At 46.6% G+C, this 22,011-nt stretch overlaps 1 protein-coding gene across 3 annotated transcripts in view; it reads right to left on the bottom strand.

Annotated features, from left to right (window-relative positions):
• Window positions 1-22,011, bottom strand: part of LOC139747260 (uncharacterized) — a 292,326-nt gene that overhangs the window by 140,053 nt on the left and 130,262 nt on the right. The window contains exon 1 of one of the 3 annotated variants that reach the window (XM_071659352.1): window positions 1,413-2,275. The exons of 1 other annotated variant lie outside the window; for it this stretch is intronic. In XM_071659352.1, coding sequence (XP_071515453.1) covers window positions 1,413-1,631 — 219 coding nt within the window. In that variant the 5' untranslated portion in view covers window positions 1,632-2,275. Of the gene's footprint in view, window positions 1-1,412; window positions 2,276-22,011 lie in introns of those variants that run through there. One more of the 3 variants, XM_071659353.1, reaches the window with a different exon arrangement.

Genomic DNA, 22,011 nt, shown 5'->3' with positions numbered 1-22,011 from the left:
CGAAAGATAAGACGGTAAACTGCAAAGTAGCATTTGATATCTTAATTGACTACAGAGGCAGCCAAGGATGACTATGGCTCGTCTACCAAGAAGTTCAGTGGCGGCAGCTCAGGTAAACATCTGAGCTGCCAGTAGACACTTTACTGTGGTCATTTAAAAGCAAACATCGGCATTAGAGGAGATAAGAAAAAAAAGAAAAAAAAAATAAGCACCCGGACCGGTTAGTCTAACGATACAACATCACTGGGGTTGTAAGTGGGGCCTCGCTACGTACCCGGGGATGTCCACGATACAACATCACTGGGGTTGTAAAAGTGGGGCCACCGCTACGTACCCGGGGATGTCCACGATACAACATCACTGGGGTTGTAAAGTGGGGGCCACCGCTACGAACCCGGGGATGTCCACGATACAACATCACTGGGGTTGTACATGGAAACACCGCTACATAGTCAGCAACATGACACCCGCACAAGCACCACCACAATAAACATCATTCCTCTGGATGATGATGATGTACGTACGTACGTACGTACACGTCGAGCCAATCATACCACCGCCACGTCACGGCCTCAGAGCACCAGCGGGACGTGTACACGACGACCTCCTAACACCACCACCACAACGATAGATATATCGCCACACGTACGCCAGGTATCTATTAAGGAGCCGCCGGCCGTCAGCGGGCGAGCCAAACTGGCGAGCGAGGTCCCCACTTGCCTGCAGGGGGGTTTGTGTAGATACGCGGCCCGTGGTGGAAGATCACGGTGCTGGTAACAAGATAAACACTGGTCGTGTGATGCCACATTGAAGAGGACTTGAAGTTCTTACGGAGCAAGAAGACTTGCATCATGAAGACACGAGTGGAAAACAAGTATTAGTGACACGAAGTGGATTTTTTTCTTCCCCGTTTTAATAGTGAAAGAAAATTGTGGTCTATCGCATATATATATATATATATATATATATATATATATATATATATATATATATATATATATATATATATATATATATATTTCCTGATTTCACATCCTTCACTTCCTGAGTTCTTCACACGTACTTGCCAGAGTACTAAATTCACCTTGCGTTCTGCACAAAATATTTCACGACGCGAAGACGAAAATCTGATTTGAAAGTCGTCTTACAAAATGATGGTTAATTTTCCCCTCCTCTCCTTCCATCTGATATTCGATACAGATATTGATGAGATATTGTTTAATTACTGGAGTACTATGTCAATCTTCAACCACTCTCCTAACTCAAACGGGACACTGGATGGACAAGGAAATGATATAATCCAACGGGCGTGAGGAACTTCGATGCACACCTAGATAGTAATCCAAGTTGCTTTATATGGCACCATATCCAACCACTAAGTGTCCCATGCATCTACCTAAGTCAGGACTCACCTTGACGACCTGCTCTGGTGGCATGACCTGCTCCGTAGCCATGGTGAGGGGCGCAGACAGCTGGGTCACCGAGGTGTCGCAGGGCAGGCCCGGCGTGACACTGGGAGAACTGTCACTTACATCCTTAGGGCTCTCGACCTTGCACACCATGTTACTGTACATCACTGGGTGTTGCGACACGAATAAACCACAGTCGGACTTGTCGCTCAAGGAATCCATCACTGTGGTAGGCTGGTGGCCTTTTGGCTATCTGGTCATTTCAATTCACTTTAAGGTTTCGTTCTATATCTTTTTTTTTTACCCCCCCTTCGTAGGTAATGTTTGGCACTGATCCCTACCACTGGGCCACAGTTGATATCAAGTTCTGTGCACTGGATCTCACATGAACGCTAGGAGCACCGAGGCTGTGTACGTCGGCGTGAATGTGTGTGCGCGGGGCGTATCGCGGGTGAGTGGGTGCACATGTGGAGCGCGTGTGCTCTGGGGAGAGGCTCCCACGCATCTGCTGGGCCACCACTAGACCGTGCCCACCACCGCCAGGAATGAGGTCATCGCTAGGGCAGGTGGGGCCAAAGGTCTACGGGACAGCTACTTCACCAGCCCCACCCTGGCCGCCACGGACTGCCTCGAGACTGTGGGTTTGATCTATTCGTTGGTGGGGATGGGGAGGGAGAAATAGGAAAGAACGACCGGGCCACAACTGCAAGGAAAGGGAAGCGGAGGGACTCGGGAGAGCAAGGACTGAACGCGACCAACCCCTATGCGGCCAGATCGCAACTCTTAACTCTTGCAGCCCGAGAGCATCCCCTTGGCTGACCCTACCACGACCCCACGCACAAACCAACACTCACTCACCTTCTATCATTAGAAAAATCGCACGTATTAAACTCGTTTTGAAGCGAGTGTCTCCGTTTTGCCGAAGCGATGTTTACGAATAAGTTTTGTGTCATTCACACCAATGAAATGTCAAGACATCGTATATCATATCAAACGCAAACATAAAACCCCACGGAAACCCGTTCCTGGATAGAGGGGGCCCACGTGATTGGCTGTATTATGCTAGTAGGCGGTACATCTTCGCCCCGAGGCAGCCATTGAACGAGAGGTGAATAGCAAGTGACCACTCACAGTCAGTCGCTCCTGAGCAGCAAGAGAGGAAGGGTGTCTTGCGCGGCACAGCTGCTGTTCGACCTCGCCGGGTGACCATGAGGACCTACAGGTATTTGTTCATGAATTACCTTTCAAGGGGTAGAAATACAGTTATACTTGTGATAATTCTGTGTTATATATTGTGAGAAGTGTTAGTAATGTTTATTCAGGCTGATGGAAACCATATATTCCGGTGAAACGATACAAAATAGAAAAATAAATGTCTCTGGACGTTAGATATTAACACAAGGGGTTTGATGCTGCAGGTGTGAGGCGAGAGGAAGGACTGGGAACACGACCGTCCACCGTCGACTCGTCTCCACCCTCAAGACATCATAGTGAAAGTTGTTGCGGCCGCCAACAGCGTCACCTCCACCACCATGTATATCCTCTCTCCTCCCCCCACTAAGATGTTCCTGCCTCCCTCCTACCCCTACCATCCTACTCCTCTCTCTCTCTCTCTCTCTCTCTCCTCTCTCTCTCTCTCTCTCTTTCTCTCTCTCTCTCTCTCTCTCTCTCTCTCTCTACCTCCCTCCGTGTTACCTCAACCCCCTCCTCCCTACCGTGTTATTTCTCTCACTCCGCCCTACAGTGTTACTTCTTTCTCCTTCTCAGCATCATAGCTCTCTCCTCCCCGACAGAATTTCTCCTTTCTTCTGCTCTTTCTCTTTCCTTCCCCATCAAGCTAGCCCTCTCTCTCTCTCTCTCTCCTCCCTCTCTAAGTTGTTCCTGTCTTCTCCCCACAATATTCTTAATTCTCCCCCCAACCGAGTTACTTCCCTCTAATCCGCACTATGACCTCCTCTCTCTCTCTCTCTCTCTCTCTCTCTCTCTCTCTCTAAGTTGTTTCACTTTCTTTCCTCATTCAATTTTTCCTCTCTCTCTCTCTCTCTCCCCACCACGCACATTCTCCTCTGTCCTCCAGAGTGGTTCATCCTCTCCCAGAGGTTCGTTCTCACCACCACACACACATCCATTCTCACACATACAAGTGTCCAACTTTCACCACCAATCACGTTCATTCCCGCCGCCACTCAGGTTCAATCTATCTAACACCATTATTCCATCCTCAACACCGCTGTCTATCCACTCCCTTCAACTTATAATGTCTATCCATTATACTTCTCAATGGTTAGGTCTCTTTGAAGGCCTGGACAAACAATGGCTCTATTACCCCACCCCATCATCCCAACTGATGGTAACTATTATCTCCATCAATGGGGAGAGACAAGAGCGGCCATTCACCAACCGTTGAGAGATCTGTTGATGGCCATTGACATAATAGATTTCGGGTGTCCAGATGACCCACAGGAACGCCACACGTTCACCAGCATCTCACCTGGACGTTCCTGATCGTCTCCAGGACGCGTCCCCGACACAGGCAACAGGTTTCCAACATCCCTGCTCTTCTCTCGCCAGCGTCATCGCGACCACTGCAAAATGTCTCTCTGTTCCTCGTCGCTCCACGTCGCTGAGCTCAGGATCGCCACCACCGTGTCCTCCTCTCAATCGTCACCAACACCGAGTCTTCAACCACCAACATCATCACCACCATCCCACTTCTGACAGCGGCAATACCATCACCATCATCTTCTTCCCCCGCATCACCACCATTCTCCGTCACCACCATCTTATCCCTCAACATCTTCATCTTACCCTCACCATCACCACCGATCTTTCCCTCTGCATCACCAACCACATCATCTTGCCCTCAGACCTCACCATCCACCGACGCACGCATCCGCCCCTGACCGCCACAATCCGTCACCATCGCCAACAGCTTAAAGCGCTCCGCATCGCCAAGCTCCAGCTTAATCGCCTAATATGAGAGATCTTTGTGGGTGCATCTCTCATCCTCAGCTACGCTTCTCCCAGCGATATTTCTTGCCTTATTCCCTAACGACCTTTTCTTATCTTTATAACTCTACTTAGGAAGCCTCCTCTCTGGCCCCTCAGAGCATTCGTGGGAGCCATCTGACGAGTGCATGAAACGCTCCAGGAGGCAAAGAGTTCCGCAACTCTATAAGCACAGAGCAACATGCACGGACTTCCCTACGTACACGTACACTGGTGACTCTACGAGGCGTTTCATCACGTGAGGTGGAACTCGTCGACCGAGACGTGTGACCCACCCACCACTGGGGTTGTTCGATGTACTGCGTGTTGATACAGGTGGCACTGAAGGAGGGTTGTGGTCACCTTCCACGAGTGTGAGTGGGGAAACGGGGTTTGAATCTCTCTCTCTCTCTCTCTCTCTCTCTCTCTCTCTCTCTCTATATATATATATATATATATATATATATATATATATATATATATATATATATATATATATATCCCTCCTTTATCCCATTCTCCACTATTTAATTCTCTTGTCTTCTCTCATCAGTTATCATTTGCTGTACACAATGATATCATACATCACTTCGTCTCAGTCTTCCTCTTCATTACCTGCTTCATCAGTCTGATGAGAGAACAAAGAGGCAACAGAGGAGAAATTGCAGAAACGTATCATGGAACAAGAGAGAGAAAGAAAGAGAGAGAGAGACGACCTAAGATACAGAAAGGTTTTATCAATTTTCTGCTAGGCTGTAGGGGATCCGAACTACACACAAACACACACACACACACACACACACACACAGCAAGAAATAACTTCCAAGGTTGATAAAGATTTCTATATATAGCCAACAACTACCAGCAACGTTGTGAAAATCACAATAACTTGTGAGTTTTAATACCTCCACAATTTCGACATTTTCATTTGTGTTTTTCTTCCAGTTTTCGAGCTTCAAAGTTTGGGATCTAACAATAAGGAAATATGTGGAGTCTTACATCCATCTCTGATAAATGAGAGATTAAAGACTGATGAAATCAATTACTTTCATCAACCTACCATTTTCTGTAATACTTGCGGTGTGTGTGTGTTGATGTAACTTACAACTAAATAAATGAAGGCTTAAAATTTACCTCATTAGACACTTCAAATCCTTCGCTTGGAATTTGGATAAAGATTTTCCCTTCGTCCCCACGTCTCTGTGTAGACCACGGCAACGTACACAAAGGCCACATAAGACCCACCAACAATGATTGTTTCATGAGTCACACGCGACCTCAGTCTACCACACATGTCCTCCTCGACGGTTGCTTCTCATCTACTCATACCGGTGGATCCCACTGAGTCCTACAGACATCCGAAGGTTCAATTACGATGATGGTGTATCCTGGACGTACATGAAGGATCAAGTGGAGTATCTATTACCTGCCAGGTGAGGGAGGGCTGTGCTGACTTGAGGAGTCTGTGCTGAGGTCATGGGGGTGACTTTAAAGGTCAGTGGTGACCCAGATGATGAGTGGTGATAGGTGACGCCAGGCTCACACAGTCAAACTATGCCTGTCTTGTCTGTCTCTCTACCTCGGTAGGTGGCCAGGCGCAGTTCGAGACCAACGGAGGGAGAAAAAAAAACAATAGATAAAAATCACATCACAGGGAAACCTCTAGGAACTTAGAAGGTGTGAAAAACAAACTCGAAAAGGAAGGAAAATTACAACAATGTCTTTTTTACAAAGTGATTTTCAATGCCACTGAACCCTCTCGGTCACTGGACACTCGAGTGCTGAAGAATCCTCAACATCTCTGGCATCTATTACCGGGCAAGGCTTCCATTTGGTTTTAAGTGTCACATGGCGAGGCGGGTCGCTAACGTGCTGTCGATAAGACAACCGACAACAAGAATGAGCCCGGCTGCATGAGGTGAGGAGGCTGCCAGTGCACGTGAGATACAAAAGGAGAAAGTGTAAAGTTCAGGACGTTTGGAGGAGGAAGAGGTGGAGGTGTGTGTGTGTGTGTGTGTGTGTGTGTGTCAGGCCACCGAGCAGCAGCTCTCCTGTTGTGAACAAGGCCGCAAACATGACAAGCGACAGGAGGAGGAAGACAAGAAGGAGTTTCATAATTCTTCTGAGGATGCTCTTGACTTACGTGGAAGCAACTCTTCCTTGAGGGACTTCAAACCTCCCAAAAATGCGTCACCTGACAGATAAACTTGTACAATGATTATTCAATGAATGAGTGAATAAAAACAAGGAAATATTTCTTCTGTTGTACACCCGTGGTGGAGCAGCTGTCCTTGGCCAGCGTTTGATCACTGCCGTTCATTTCACTGCAGAAACATCCAGCATCTTCGTTATACTTGACCCGGGTTAAGACACGTGAGGAACGACTTCCTCTGTCTTCCTGTCACCCGAGATGGCCAGTGAATGGGGCATGTGTCGCCGCCCGTGCCATGTCGGTCACTGAACTGCACAATAACATACGTGTGATAAAGACTTTTAGGCTAAACTGAACAAAAAATGCAAATCTATAGCGAGAAGAGGTTTGTATACGAGATTTTCTTAAAGTAAATATAATATGAAAATGCCTTTTACCTTTTGGGTCAATTATATACGAACTCATAAAAGATCTCTGAAAAAAAATCAAATGCAATGCTTATATACTTTCAGAAGTACAATTATCTCTTTTCTATGTCTTCTTTCTTTTCTAATTCCTTTAATCATATACACTTTATCAAATTCTTCTTCAGGCCTTTATCATACGTGCTGGCGATCATAGCCGAACGGTTAGCGTTCTCGAACATCATGCAAAAGGTCCTGGGTTCGAATCCTGGCTGTTGGAAAGTATCGTGTGTTCTATGAAAGTGCGCGTTCGTATGTACTATATTCGTATATATACATAATGATGACAGCTTTGACTTATCACTCCGCTCCTTTCCCGGACTCTCCATTCACTCTGACTCTGGCTCTGCATCGCCTTATTCGCTTCCCTCACACTGACTCTCCCGCCTGGTCCCTAGTCTTCCCAACTGGGGTCCTCCCACGCATCTCCGTCCTCAACACCCTCCCCGGGGGACTCTGCCGTCTCCGACCCTCCTTACGAATCCAAACCACGTCGACCTTGCCTTTTCTAAATCTCAGACGGCCTGGTACCTGCTGGAGTCTGGTCTTCGTATCCTTTATTCTACACAACGGCCGCCTCACCAGAGGTTTAAATTCCTTTTCTTCAATCGTATTTCAAAGGCATCCAGTCACTCTTCTTCAGTGGCTGTCAGTGCTAATGTTATGGCTCCATACAGCAGGCCTGTCACTGCTACTTCGTAAGTAATTTCCATCTTTTAGATCCATTTCTGCTCCTGACCACACGCTCCTTGCCAGCAGTTCGTATTCCCCCATATCGCTTATCATCACCGTCTCAATGTCTTTAACTTAGCCCCCCTAAAAATCTCTCCTTAACGTTCATTCCTTTTGTACCACTGTATCTTCTTGCTGAACACCCAACTCACATCTAACGTCTATATACATATGCATATATATATATATATATATATATATATATATATATATATATATATATATATATATATATATATATATATAACAGAGAAGGGGACCAGGTGAGGATATTCCCTCAAAGGTCCAGTCCTCTGTTCTTAGCGCTACCTCGCTAACGCGGGAAATGAAATGGCGAATAGTATGAAAGAAATATATATATATATATATATATATATATATATATATATATATATATATATATATATATATATATATACGCACGTATGTAACCTATAACACACTATATCCATACATATCCAGATACGCAACCACGCATACGCATAATTCTTCACTTAATGCACTAATACACACACACACACACACACACACACACACACACACACACACACCGACACGCATGCGCCGCGGTGCCGCCTAGTGCGGTTGGGTCGAGTTTCAGGGAACATCCGCGTGGACACATCCGTAAACAACTACTTATGGATCTTACTCATCCCGGGGCCTCGGCTGTGTGGGCCCCGCGCTTGTTACGCTGAGGAGTCGCGGGGAGTGGGGCCGACCAGGTAGATGACAACCACAGGAAGGATCCTCATTCGGGAGAGCAGGATTCGACGGGATGATGGAGTTGGGAGCAATCCTGCGTCGCACACTGGGCCAACAGGGGGATGATAAGTAATCATGCTTCACGTGACGCAGTGAGGATAATAACCATGTAATAACAGTCGTTACAGGAGAGGAATATAGTGTCCAGTATGTGTATCAAGGCTTGGGGTTGTGAGTTATAGATAAGGGACGATGCAGGGTTTTTTTTCGGGGTATGGTATCAATTCTGTGTCACAAAAAGGATGTAATTCTAAAGCACGATGGATAGATTAGGTATTGATGGGGGAGTAGTAATGACGGCGGGTGACTTAATCAGAGAGACACAGACAGCGGGATGTGAGAAACACGCAAGGATGCACGAGACATGATAATCTGAACAGGGTAATGGTTCGTGGTAATTAGATTAATGAGACAAGTTAAGGAGGGAGGAGGTGAATATACTTGGTGTAACACGGGAGGAGAAGCGACCTGAAATAAGATATGAAGCGGAAATATAAGTTAATATAAGGGGACGTAAGTGGGAAAGAAAGTGAAGTTAAGGATAGGAAAAATGACCTGGTCGAGAGTATACAAATCCAAGCATCGTAATACGGGAATAAGAACCATAATCGCAGGATGATTAACTTAAAAATGATAATAATGGGCATGATATATGCCTCATGTGTCTATCATCCATATCAGACTGACACGGAAGGATTCATTTTTGTCTTGGGTTTTGAGACAACATTGCTGAGCCAACATTAGAACCTCAAATCACTGTTCTAGGAAAATCAAATATCACGCAAAAGGATAAAAAAGTGTGTGTGTGTGTGTGTGTGTGTGTGTGTGTGTGTGTGTGTGTGTGTGTGTGTGTGTGCAAACACTGTGTATGATTTGTAGATATTCAAATAGACGATCGGGGGAGACTCATTTCCATGATAAAACAATACCTAAGAACAGTGAATTAAAAAAGAAAGATATGCACACCACAGAAACTCTCTCGCACGCGTTGACAACCTTTCTACCGCAGTGCTTATGATGAAATCTCATGATACAACAGCAGGCTCAGGGGTAGACCAAAAAAAAAAAAAGATATGTCGGTGGGTGTAAGGAGATGAATGAGTCAAATGAATGAGATGGCCAGGTCGCGGGGTGTGCCAGGGAGACTTGGACGTCGCCATGGGGAGTCGCTATAGAAAGTGTGTGTTGGAAACGTTTCGTATGCGATGAGGAAAGGTTAAGACGAGGGAGAGGAGGAGGAGGAGGAGGAGGCTGCTGCTCGGGGCCAGACATGATGACTGGGCCTTAGCATGCAGCGAGTACGAAGGTGAAGCATGACTTTAGTTTGTGTGTGAGAAAGATTTCTTCACTTCGTCCTATTGTGTTTAAATATATGGTTCATATATATATATATGTGTGTGTGTGTGTGTGTGTGTGTGTGTGTGTGTGTGTGTGACGTAACTTTTATTTACTGGCAGTGTACCCAAAGACCATGCCAATAAGGGGACCAACAAATTCAGTACCAAGATACGTACATATTGGTAACGCTTCGCGCAGCGATAACTGAAACAGGGAAAAAATTATCGCCAACAAATTACCTGAAAAATACCATAAACTTGCGTCACTACGAAGAATGAAAAGTGAAGGAGAAGTCGCATGGCAGAGGTGTAATAAAACAGTAAAGACGCAATAAAACACTTGAAACGTCAGTCAAGCGATATAACATTACAAGTGATGATGGAATGGTCTGTTCCTCTCTTGTGTGTATCAGACAAGAGAGGGAATTCACGCTTTCATACGTAGCTTACAGCTTGACGAGACACGAGTGGAGGGAACAGGCACAGAAATACTTGAAGACCGCGGACACTGATAAACCAATCGGAAACGCCTGTCCGAAACAGAGCCTTCCAATGAACGCTCGATATATATAGCAATAAATCCCCTCATAAATAATCACTTCTATCAATAACTGAGAAAACTAATAAAAAAAATATCAACGAAAGTCATCCATGATAATTAAAGAAGTGTGATGATGATGATGATGATGATGACACAATATGAGTCATTACGCTAGCAGGAGAGGATGGTCTTTTAGGAAGAAGGTCTCAGAACTCCTTCCTGCTGCAGGTTTCGAGACCTCTTAGAGAACAGTTAGGTCTGGACGGACACCGACCACGGGTCAATCCCCCTCGCCGTATAAGGTTACCGGAGGAATTTTTCATAAATTGAAATAAACAACAACCAGCGGGAAAGGTGCAGCCACATCCCCGGCACAGATGAATTGGTGTTTACGATATGTGCACGACGAAGTGTGCGCGAGGAGGAGGAGGAGGAGGAGGAAAAAAGATGAAGAGAAAGAGGATGATGGAGAGAGAGAGAGAGAGAGAGAGAGAGAGAGAGAGAGAGAGAGAGAGAGAGAGAGAGAGAGACTACTTGCTCGCTCACGAGCACTTACGACGAGGTGTTGCCAAAGGGCAGAGAGAAAAGTCAGCTATACCTGCGCCAGAAGGAGTGACATTCGACAACCACTGAAGCGCTGGCTCACTGCGCAGCCGGCACCTCTGATGCAAATGGAGACAATGTCAATAAGAAGTCACCTGCGGACGGAGAAGAGTACAGCCTCGTCGAGGACCTTCTCGTCCTACCAAAGACTGAAGAGAACCTACCTCATTTCTACTTTTGCGTGGAGCGCAACCTCGAAGCAGCAGGAACCTCCTAAAGGGAGTTCAAGAATTGCATCATATCCAGATGGAACTGTCAGTGAAAGTAGCAGATGAGCAAGTGGTGGCAGGCGGAGGTGAGGAGGAGATGGAGTGAGTATTTTGAAGGTCTTCTGAATGTGTCAGATGACAGGGTGGCAGATGTCGGGTCTTTGGGACGTGGAGGTATGAGATGCCGGAGACTCATGGCAAAAGTGGTTTGCTGAAAAGGGGAGAAGTAGTGAAAACTCTGCGTAAGACGAAGCGTGGCAAAGCAGCTGAAGTGGATAAGACTGCAGCTGAATTCCTCAAAAAAGAGGGTGACGGTGTTGGTGACTGGTTACTGAGGATACTTGTTGTACGTATGGCTCGAGGTGAGGGACCTGGCGACTGGTGGAAAGCCTGTATATGGGCATAGGTTTGATACCTGGTGAGCTGTGTGGTGAATGAGAGGATGGTGGCACGCACAGAGCATCATCAGACTGGGGTGGAATAGCAAGGTTCCAGGAGTGACAGACGATGTATGGATCAGGTGCTCTCTCTCTCTCTCTCTCTCTCCCTACATATATTTGATGCATTCACGGGCCGCCCAGGGTCGAGCGCATAGGTTCGAATCCTGGTTGTGGCAGTCGGTCCACAGTCAACCCAGCTGTTCATCCATCCTTAGAGGTTGGTCGATAAAATGGGAACCTTGATTAGGGCCCCAGCTGCCCGCGCCGTCTCAGCCAACATAAAAGAAGTGTGTGTGTGTGTGTGTGTGTGTGTGTGTGTGTGTGTGTGTGTGTGTGTGCCGTCAGCACCGTGAACCCGGCACTTGAGAAGACGACCGTGGAAGGTGGTATACAGTATTTGCTTATCTCTGACTGCTCGGTATCAGTCGCCATTGACGCGAGGGTAATCTCGCAAGGGTCATCGGCGGGTGTTATGCGATACGATCACCGTCTTCATGAGATGTTCACTTCCTTTTTTTTGTGTGTGTGTGTGTTATCGGGGGACTGATGAGGAACAGGGTTATCAATTCTCTTTTGAGAGAGAGAGAGAGAGAGAGAGAGAGAGAGAGAGAGAGAGAGAGAGAGAGAGAGAGAGAGAGAGAGAGAGAGAGAGTGATAGCATGATCATCATTAATACTGCTATCATGATAGTGATCGCTAATGTTAAGGTGATACACGTCAGGATAATTAAGATACGAGTGTCGCATTGTGGCTTCATCTTCGTCGCGATAATGACGTTACATATCTTGTAACACCTGACAACACACCTGCAGCAGATAATGTGGGCATCTCGTAAGGCACCCTTTACCCCTCCGGTGGCGCAGGCGGGGACGACCCCATGACCCGTGCATTAGCGAAGGCGACACGCAGGACCTGGACAGGGGACGGACGAGCTTCCCACACACACACACACAGGCGCCTCATCAAACACAGTTTAAGCAAACGGGTTAATGTGATCTGCATTATGATAGTCATGCCAATCTCATTAGAATCTCGCACAGTCAGTTATTCAAAGAAGCGTCGAAAAAGCTGAATATGATCCATGGACGCGTATCTGCATATACGAAGATATGTTCACACACACACACACACACACACACACACACACACACTATATATATATATATATATATATATATATATATATATATATATATATATATATATATATATATATATATATATACATATATATTCATACTCATTATACTCAGTCGCTGTCTCCCGCGTCAGCGAGGGAGCGCAAGGAAACAGACACAAGAATGGCCCAACCCATCCACATACACATGTATATACATAAACGCCCACACACGCACATATACGTACCTATACATCTCAACTTACATATACATTCACAGACATATACATATATACACGTGTACACATCCACAGACTGACTTCATTCATTCCCGTCGTCACCCCGCGTCTGCAAGACTGTACATGTTTTGACACCGCCAGACAATCTAATATAAAAAGTTTAAATCTTTTGGACCAAAGTAAACCTCCCAACGAAACCATTCTCTCCCCCACCCTCTCTCTCTCTCTCTCTCTCTCTCTCTCTCTCTCTCTCTCTCTCTCTCTCTCTCTCTCTCTCTCTCTCTTTGGAAGCCGTACACACACACTGACCCTAGAGTCTGGGACAATCATCGTAACTCTCGGTGACTATGTAGGTTCCCTGCCTTCCATTTCGTTTGGAACACGGGTGACAAGTGACGCAGGTGTGTGTGTGACGCGGGGGCGGCGAGGGCCGAGTGCCGTGAGTTCCGACCCTGCTATGATTCGCTAGGCTCCACACCATGGTAAGTCACGGGTCTCACGAGACATTGGATCAAGGCTTCTCTGGAGTGGGATTCGAGTCTTCGAAGGAGGGTGGTAAGAGGGCTCCCGAGAGCTAGTTATTTACGTGTGTTTATGGGCGTACACGCGCATATTTGGAGGCACTCGCTGTTGTCAATGGAGATCCCTTGTGTTATGGCTTACCGTCGTGAGAGATAACGTCTGATGGACGTTCACTGGGAGAGGCTGCGTTAAACAAGTCATCACTACATGGCTACCCCGAGACCAGTCTTGGACGCTCCCTGCTGTAACACACAGGGAGGGGATGGGTGGGTGAGCACATTGGCTCACTCCTGTCCGTCAGTGCGTACGTCCGTCCGTGGTGGCAATTGATATTCTTAATGCTACTTCGCTAACACGGGAAATGGCGAATATGTATGAAATGAATATATATATATATATATATATATATATATATATATATATATATATATATATATATATATATATATATATATATATCAACTCATTAAGCTTCCGAGAGATTAGGTCAAAGGCAAGGTGGTACTAAAACATGAACGACTACACATGATTATGTACACGACACATTATTAAGCGATTACATAACGACGAGATATGTACCAGAGATTATGCACGACAGAGAAAAAACAATTCTACACCTGACGAAGACTCTGGGATTTGAGTGTCAAAGGTGGGAATCAGTTAGTCGTCTCTACCAAAATGGTTCTTAATGCTTGTGTACTCACCTACAAAGTACGTCAATGGATGTGGATCAAATTCATACTGATGATATTACATAAAATTTTTTTAATCTCTGGTTAAGTTTTTAAAGGACGTGGTGGAAAGGTTCAAGGTCACCTGGTGACATTCATTAGGGTCTAAAAGAAACTTCATATTCAGGAAGCAAAATTGTTTGAAAACATTTTCTTGTGTGGTTCATTGCAGTTAAAGCAGTATTTATGTTAGACATAAATACGTTTTTTTTTTTGGTATTTCATGGTAAACTTGGGGGCTTGTGTAGTGTATGTGTGTGTTTATATAAATATCAACAAACATCACAAAAAAATAAAGGAAGGAGGAAAGCAATGAGTATGAATGAGAGAAGGGAAAGGAACGAAGTAAAGGGGATCGAAAAAAAAAAAGGAAAAAGGGAAGATGAGAAATGAGTGAAAAGATGATAAAGGAAAGGAAAGGAAGAGATGCAAGAAGAGGGGAGAAGCTGTACGCGGAAGGAAGGACATGAAGGGTGAGGGAGGAAAGAAAGAATCTTTTCGTTATGAATAGCTCTCTCTCTCTCTCTCTCTCTCTCTCTCTCTCTCTCTCTCTCTCTCTCTCTCTCTCTCTCTCTCTCTCTCTACCCTTAGATTCATCTGCTCACTCCTTCAACAACTGCCTCTCCCTGCCCTCTGCCTCCCTCCCTCCCATGACCTCATCTGAGCACCCCCTGTGGCCCAGGTCCTGCCCTACTGGGGGAGTGAGTGGCACATACCTCGGCAGGATAAACATTAATTGGCAGCCACGGGAGGACGGCCTGGCCTTCTGCTGCGTCCTGCCCTGTTAAACCCAAGGGTCGGGTGGACGCCCTCCACGGGCAGCGAGGGGAGGGGTGGGTGGGTGTGTGGAGGGCGTCTCAAGGGTGGGCATGTGCCTCCCTCGTTGTCAGACATCAGGAAATTTCGACGTTTCGTTGTGGTAAAGATTCAGACTCGAGTAAAGTTCATCCAACATTGCCAGTGTGTGTGTGTGTGTGTGTGTGTGTGTGTGTGTGTGTGTGTGTGAGAGAGAGAGAGAGAGAGAGAGAGAGAGAGAGAGAGAGAGAGAGAGAGAGAGAGAGAGAGAGAGAGAGTGTTTAGTGGCCCTAATCTCCCGTGTACTGCCAAGCCAGCACATTCTGAATGAAAATGTGACAACGTAAACTTTATGGAAAACAATCACACACACACACACACACACACACACACACACACACACACACCACAGATACACTATCATAACACAAACACATTTTCTTCGTACGTTTCTCTGCATCTGACTGCAGCTCATTCAATCAACCTTTAATCACTATTATTATGATCTATTAGTACAATACAGACACACACACTCACACAGACACACAGGGACACACACACACACACACACACACACACACACACACACACACACACGCAAACAAAGGCCTGAACCAGAGAAAGACAGCGCATCCATCTTACCCAATGAAGTGTATAAACCATGATATCCTTAGCATTATAAAGTGGCAATGCTGGAGGAGGAGGAGGAGGAGGAGGAGGAGGAGGAGGAGGAGGAGGAGGAGGAGGAGGAGGAGGAGCAGGAGGAGGAGGATCTCCACGGCTTTACAGGCCACAGAGGCTACCGTGGCGCTGTGCTGTGTAGCTAGCCGCTACCCCATCCAGGCCACCATCCCACAAGCAATCATAACTTATCTGTGATATATCTAACAGGGGTATAACATTATCTCTTTTCATTTACTCTTTACATACATTTAGCGGCGCCTAATTAAGAACAGAAAAATAAGTCGAGTTGAAATTAATGTTTGCAAGTCATCTTTCTTTTTTTCATCTCTTCACTGTTTTGATGAACGCCTTGCATGATCTGCGCGTCACAAGGAGAGAGAGAATCGCTTCTTTAAGCTGTGGTGTCCGCATAGTACACAGACGACGAGGCCCCCATCTTTTTCACCCTTATGATTCGCCTATTACTAAGGTATTCGGAGACAATGATAGCGCCCCTATCTGGATCGCCATCTTTATCTGGTGACATGATTAGCAGTATTTTCCGTGAATCAGTGTAGACAAAGTCATGTCTGATCAGTCAACACTATTCCCACCCATGTCTGTGAACACCGGGGCTTCTTCGGTTAGTGGTTCTTCGTGTAGGTGGTAAGCTCAACTGTCTGAATTTTGGCGACCATAACGATTTGAAATGCAGGTTGACGGATGCATGTACCCGTGTCAGACGTGGCAGATATGTATCATCGTCATATGAAAAGAAAACAGACGTATGTTTCTTTAGTACACACACACACACACACACACACTCTCTCTCTCTCTCTCTCTCTCTCTCTCTCTCTCTCTCTCTCTCTCTCTCTCTCTCAATTACCCATTACCAAATCTAACGCAACAGATCGTTATTGGGAGGAAGGAACAAGACCCCCCCCCCTTCGCGCGCGCTCGCCAAAGGGCCTCCACCGGATCCACTCGGCCTCCGGAGGCTCGTCCACCCCCCCCCCCCCCAAACTTATCGCCAGCATCTGTACAACTCTGGAAGGATCTCCAAGGGCGCGGTACCCTAGGATACCGATCCTTGCTGGAGGAGGGGAGGAGACCCTTGAGGGAGAGGTATCCTAGAGGCGCGTTATGTCAGGAGAACCAGTTAACCAGACCACACTCTTTTACGCAAACCGCATCCATATTCAGACTTCCTCCCCGCCAGACGTGATGCCGTCTTTGTAAGACTATTCCAAGACGTGGCGAGGTTGAGAGGGACTTTTTTTGTGAATGTGTGTGGCAATTGCGTGTGTCAACCGAGAAACGTTGGTTGCCATAGCCATAGCAGGACTGTGGTAAGCGGCACCAAAAATGAAACATCTGTCTCTGCTTCTTTCGTACAGAGTATTATCTGGGGGAAAGGGAAGAAAGTGAATGACTCATGTATGTATATCTCCTGTGTGTTGTACATGGCGACTGGGAGGGGTGGGAACCGGGTTCGGGAGCTACAGGCATCAAACCCTATGCATACTGTTATACAAATATTATTTCTCACACTTACGATATATGAAGAAACTGGAGGTTTACCAACATCGGGAGACACGACGGTTCTTTCATCCTAATATCTTTACAATAAACTATCATTCATTCATCCTTCATTTTTTTCTCTTTTTTCATTTCTTTCACTAAAGAGAGGAAGAGAAGCATGATCAGAATCTAGAGGTTTGTAGACAATGAATAAGTAATGTCTTGACTGATATTTCATTGCTCTTGACTGTTCAGGGAAAACCGGAAAAGAATGCCTTGGGGGGAGACGCATGACGACGCACCTTCCTGTAAACAACACCTTGTTACAGGCGCAGCCTTATGTGCGTTTCATTCTCATGCAGAGAGGCATCGACGGGCACATGCTGCAGAATATCTTCCGGTGATCAATTGCATCATACAAACAGTGTCATCGAGGGTGATTGGTAGTCTCCCACAACACACACACACACACACACACACACACACACAGATCGGCATACGTCATCATGAAACAGCAGCCCTCCGTCGCACCTGTGCCCAGCGTCCGTCTCGAAAATGTTTTCTGGTGGCACACCCGCCGAGCAACACCCTGCGCGCGGTACACCCTCCGACCAACACCCTCACGGTACACTGTCCAACATATACCCAGCTTGTACACTCACCAATAATCACAGGAAAATACGGATACACTTCAGTCCCCCCATAGACACACAGTCTCATAATCCTCAAGAATAAAGTCGCTTCATCAAATCCTCCACAGCCCTGTCAATCCGCCATTAGTACAGACGCTCCTCCATCACGCCTCCATCAGCATAGTCAGTCCAATACAACTCTATTAATACTGTCATTCTACCACCCTCCTTCACCTTACCGTTGAGGTACTCAGCCTGTGTGGCTGTGTTCCCGGCCCTACACCTCACCATTCACCACGACCAGCCAGCCCCTTCAGTGTATACCTGGCCACAGGGCCTCGCTCCGGGTGGTGTCTTCCACGAGGTGGTGGCACTGCTCGACCGCGGGCGGCACTAACTCACAGGGCCACCCGTGTAGGTCTGTCCACCACCCTTCGATGCCCCGCCTCACATACACAGACACACACGTCTCCTCGCTTATTACACACACTCCCTGCACTACCTCCTCCTGCCCCGGCGCCGCCACAGGACACCATGCCGTGTTCCCGGGCGTTATAATGGTCAGTTTGACTACTCCAGTCCCTCTGGCTAATGGTAGTACTTGGCATTCTTTGTGTGTGGCGCATGTCGATGGGCATTGCCAGCTTTATTTACTGCCCTCCCTGGCTGCGCACGCGACACCCGCCTCGATCCGCTCACGGCGCAAGAGCGGTATTCCTCCGTCGTCCCGACGCGGTTTGCGTCCCTTCGGTCCGGACGGTAACCAGCTGATTGCACCGATAAAAGTAAGACAAGCTACGACGCTCGGGTTCATCTGAGACGTATCAGGGCCGGCCGTCTATTATTGACCTCACTATTATTAATTTAAGACTGTTAAGAGTGAGTTCTCGGGGCCGTGTGAGGTCACAGGGGATGGCTGGACCTATGGAGGAGGTGGAGGCGGAGGAGGAGGAGGCCTCGGGGTTTGAGGCGGGCGGGGAGAGTACTGCGGTTGAATGGTGGTAGTGGGCGTCCCTAGGTATGGTGCATGACCGGCTCCTGTGTGTGTGTGTGGACCAGCTAACCCAGCCGCTGTGTGGCCCAGCTGGCCCAGCCGCTGTGTGGCTCAGCTGGCCCAGCCGCTGTGTGGCTCAGCTGGCCCAGCCGCTGTGTGGCCCAGCTGGCCCAGCCGCTGTGTGGCTCTGCTGGCCTAGTCGCTGTGTGGCCCAGCTGGCCCAGCCGCTGTGTGGCTCAGCTGGCCTAGCCGCTGTGTGGCCCAGCTGGCCCAGCCGCTGTGTGGCTCAGCTGGCCTGACCAGCGTGTGTCCCTGATGGCCTGACCAGTGTGTAGCCCTGATTGTGTGAGTGGTATGTGGCTCTGCTGGCCTGACTGGTATGGGGTCTTGCTGGCCTGACTGGTATGTGGCCCTGATTGTCTGACAGATGCGTGATCTTGATGGCCTGTTGCTGCTGTGCTGACCCTGTGACCTGACTGCTGTCTTCAAAGCATACGTCATGTTGGTGGTAATTGTGTAGCTGTACTGATGGACAAACGAGTCCACAAGAACAGACAACAAAGGGACACAGACGAATATAATCTTTTGCCTCGAGTTCCCTTCACGTATTTCATTCTAACCTCAACACACCGACTAAGACTGCATGTAAAGGACAGAATTATGTAATGACGGATAATAATTTAACACGTTCGAAGGTCCTGTAATTGTGACAAAACTATGTCAAAATGAAAAAAAAACAATAGAACTTGAGAGAGAAATAGAGATATACTGACACATTTGTTAGTTCATATCACTCTAACTCTTTTTTTTTTTTGAAAAATATTTTCTTATACAAAAATACGTGTGATAATAAAGAGATTCATATACTAAGTTGAACTATTTCTTGTAAGGTGTGACATCGCTGATATCTACACGAAAATGAACAAATGGTTGTCATCCATCTTAACCCGTACTGAGGAAAAAATCTACTCCTAGTGTATAGAACAAATGGTTGTCATCCATCTTAACTCGTACTGAGGAAAAAATCTACTCATGATACATGGAACATACTCCACATACGAGTCATAATCACATATCCTCCAGTTCAGCTGGAAATATAACATTACGATACAACTATTCGGGCAATGGGAATAGCCTTTTGAAAACGCAGTGCTGAAGATGATCCTGGTTTGATGAGCAGGTTAGAGATTGATCAAGATATACGTGGCTTAATCAAGGTGTACGAAGGTAAGGGTCTCAAAGATTTTTGTGATACGTTTCTAATCAATGATACATTAAGGCTGTATGATACAAGCGTATATTGATGTTGACACACACACACACGGCGCCCTGTGATGCACTTACTCCCTCCCTGGCACTTCTCTCTCGCCTGCCCCACCCTGCCGTGCCCTGCCGGGCGGGGCGCGCCTCCCCTCGCCACCCTAACGTTCAATTGATCATTAAGTTACGCGGCTTTCTCGTACGTACGTACGTGTGTGTGTGTGTGTGTGTGTGTGTGTGTAATTACCTATTTCTATAGTGTAGAGAGAGGGAGTTTTCCGCTCGTGTGTGTATGTCTATGTATATGTGTATATGATTCCATATTAGTGTATACATGTATGAAACCCTACACTCATGAGGCTTTCTAAACCCACATATTCATCAGGTATATTTTCCATCTCATTGTTATCGTGATCCTCCTAGAAATATGTGTTTGTTCGTCTGGTTATTTGTGTGTGTGTGTGTGTGTGTGTGTGTGTGTGTGTGTGTGTGTGTGTGTGTGTGAGAATGTGTGAAGTTGTGCCTGTGTGTCAAGTCTATATGAAGATGAATGCGATACGTTTTGCCCAACAAAAGTGTGCAACAGAAAAAAATATATACATATATATCTATATCTATCTATCTATCCATCCATATATCTATCTAGCTATCTATCCACCCATTTATCTATCTATCTATCTATCTATCTATCTATCCATCCATCCATCTATCTATCTATCCATCTATCCATCCATCAATCTATCCATCCATGTATTCATCTATCTATCCATCCATCTATCCATCAATCTATCCATCTATCCATCCATCTATCCATCCATCTATCCATCCATCTATCTATCTATATATATCTACCTATCTACCCTGGGGCGGTCATTATATGGCCTCCATCCGCCTGCCGGTTTCTAACACCAGGACAACAGTCGTCTGCAGACCTTCTTCAACACGTTCTCCTCGTCTTGCTTCCTTTGGCTCCCCCGTCACTAAGGCGTGACGGTGGCCAGCGTGTCAAATGGCCAATGCATTGTTACTCATTTCCATATTTTCTCGATTAGCGGCCGCCTCGAAACCCGGGGCCCCTCCCCCCCCCCTCATCCACCACCACCACTAGCGGCCCCTCCCTCTCGCTCCCAACCCAACCTCCATTTTCCACAGAAGCCAGTGGTGCCATGTAGGGGCCTCACTTTTTTTTTTTTTTTTTTTTCGTCGCCTTACACGGGGTCAGATAAATTGCGTAAGCTGGTCGAGCACCATTCTGGTACACAGTCGTTATAAGTGTGGGGCTTAGTGGTGTGTGTGTGTGTGTGTGTGTGTGTTACACCTCACACGATACCGACCCCGCCCGCGGACATAGGCCTAAACTTTGTCCCCGAAACCCCTTGTGAGTGTGTGTGTGTGTGTGTGTGTGTGTGAGTAACACTGTCTACCGTAATCGTTTTACAGCGCTCCTCTAACCCTACCTCGAAAGGGTTGAACTCCAAGAGGGTAGGAAAAAAAAAAAAAGGGGATCATTTTTCTTTTTTCAGTAGATCTTAGAAGGACAGGAGACGTGTGATTGGGACGACCTTCGAGGTAAAATGAATTTAAAGTCCTATGGAGGAGCATTGTATTCCCCTCTCATATCTCTCTCTCTCTCTCTCTCTCTCTCTCTCTCTCTCTCTCTCTCTCTCTCTCTCTCTCTCTCTCTCTCTCTCTCAGTTTTTTTTTCCTCTATTGCCAGCTTAGATGTAATAATCATATAATACAGTGATTTCTCTGTCATCGGCGAATTGCAATGATACACACATACTTCTTACCTACACAACAAGAGAAGGAAACAAGAATGGAACTGTGCTCGAGACTGAATGGCACGAATAGATTCAAGCGTGTAAGTTCACGTCCTTATTTTTCAGGAGGAGAAAGT

The sequence above is a fragment of the Panulirus ornatus genome, chromosome 68, assembly GCF_036320965.1.
Source record: "Panulirus ornatus isolate Po-2019 chromosome 68, ASM3632096v1, whole genome shotgun sequence".
Classification (NCBI taxonomy): domain Eukaryota; kingdom Metazoa; phylum Arthropoda; class Malacostraca; order Decapoda; family Palinuridae; genus Panulirus; species Panulirus ornatus.
The sequence above is the reverse complement of the archived record's forward strand: the minus strand, read 5'-3'. Positions and strand labels throughout refer to the sequence as shown.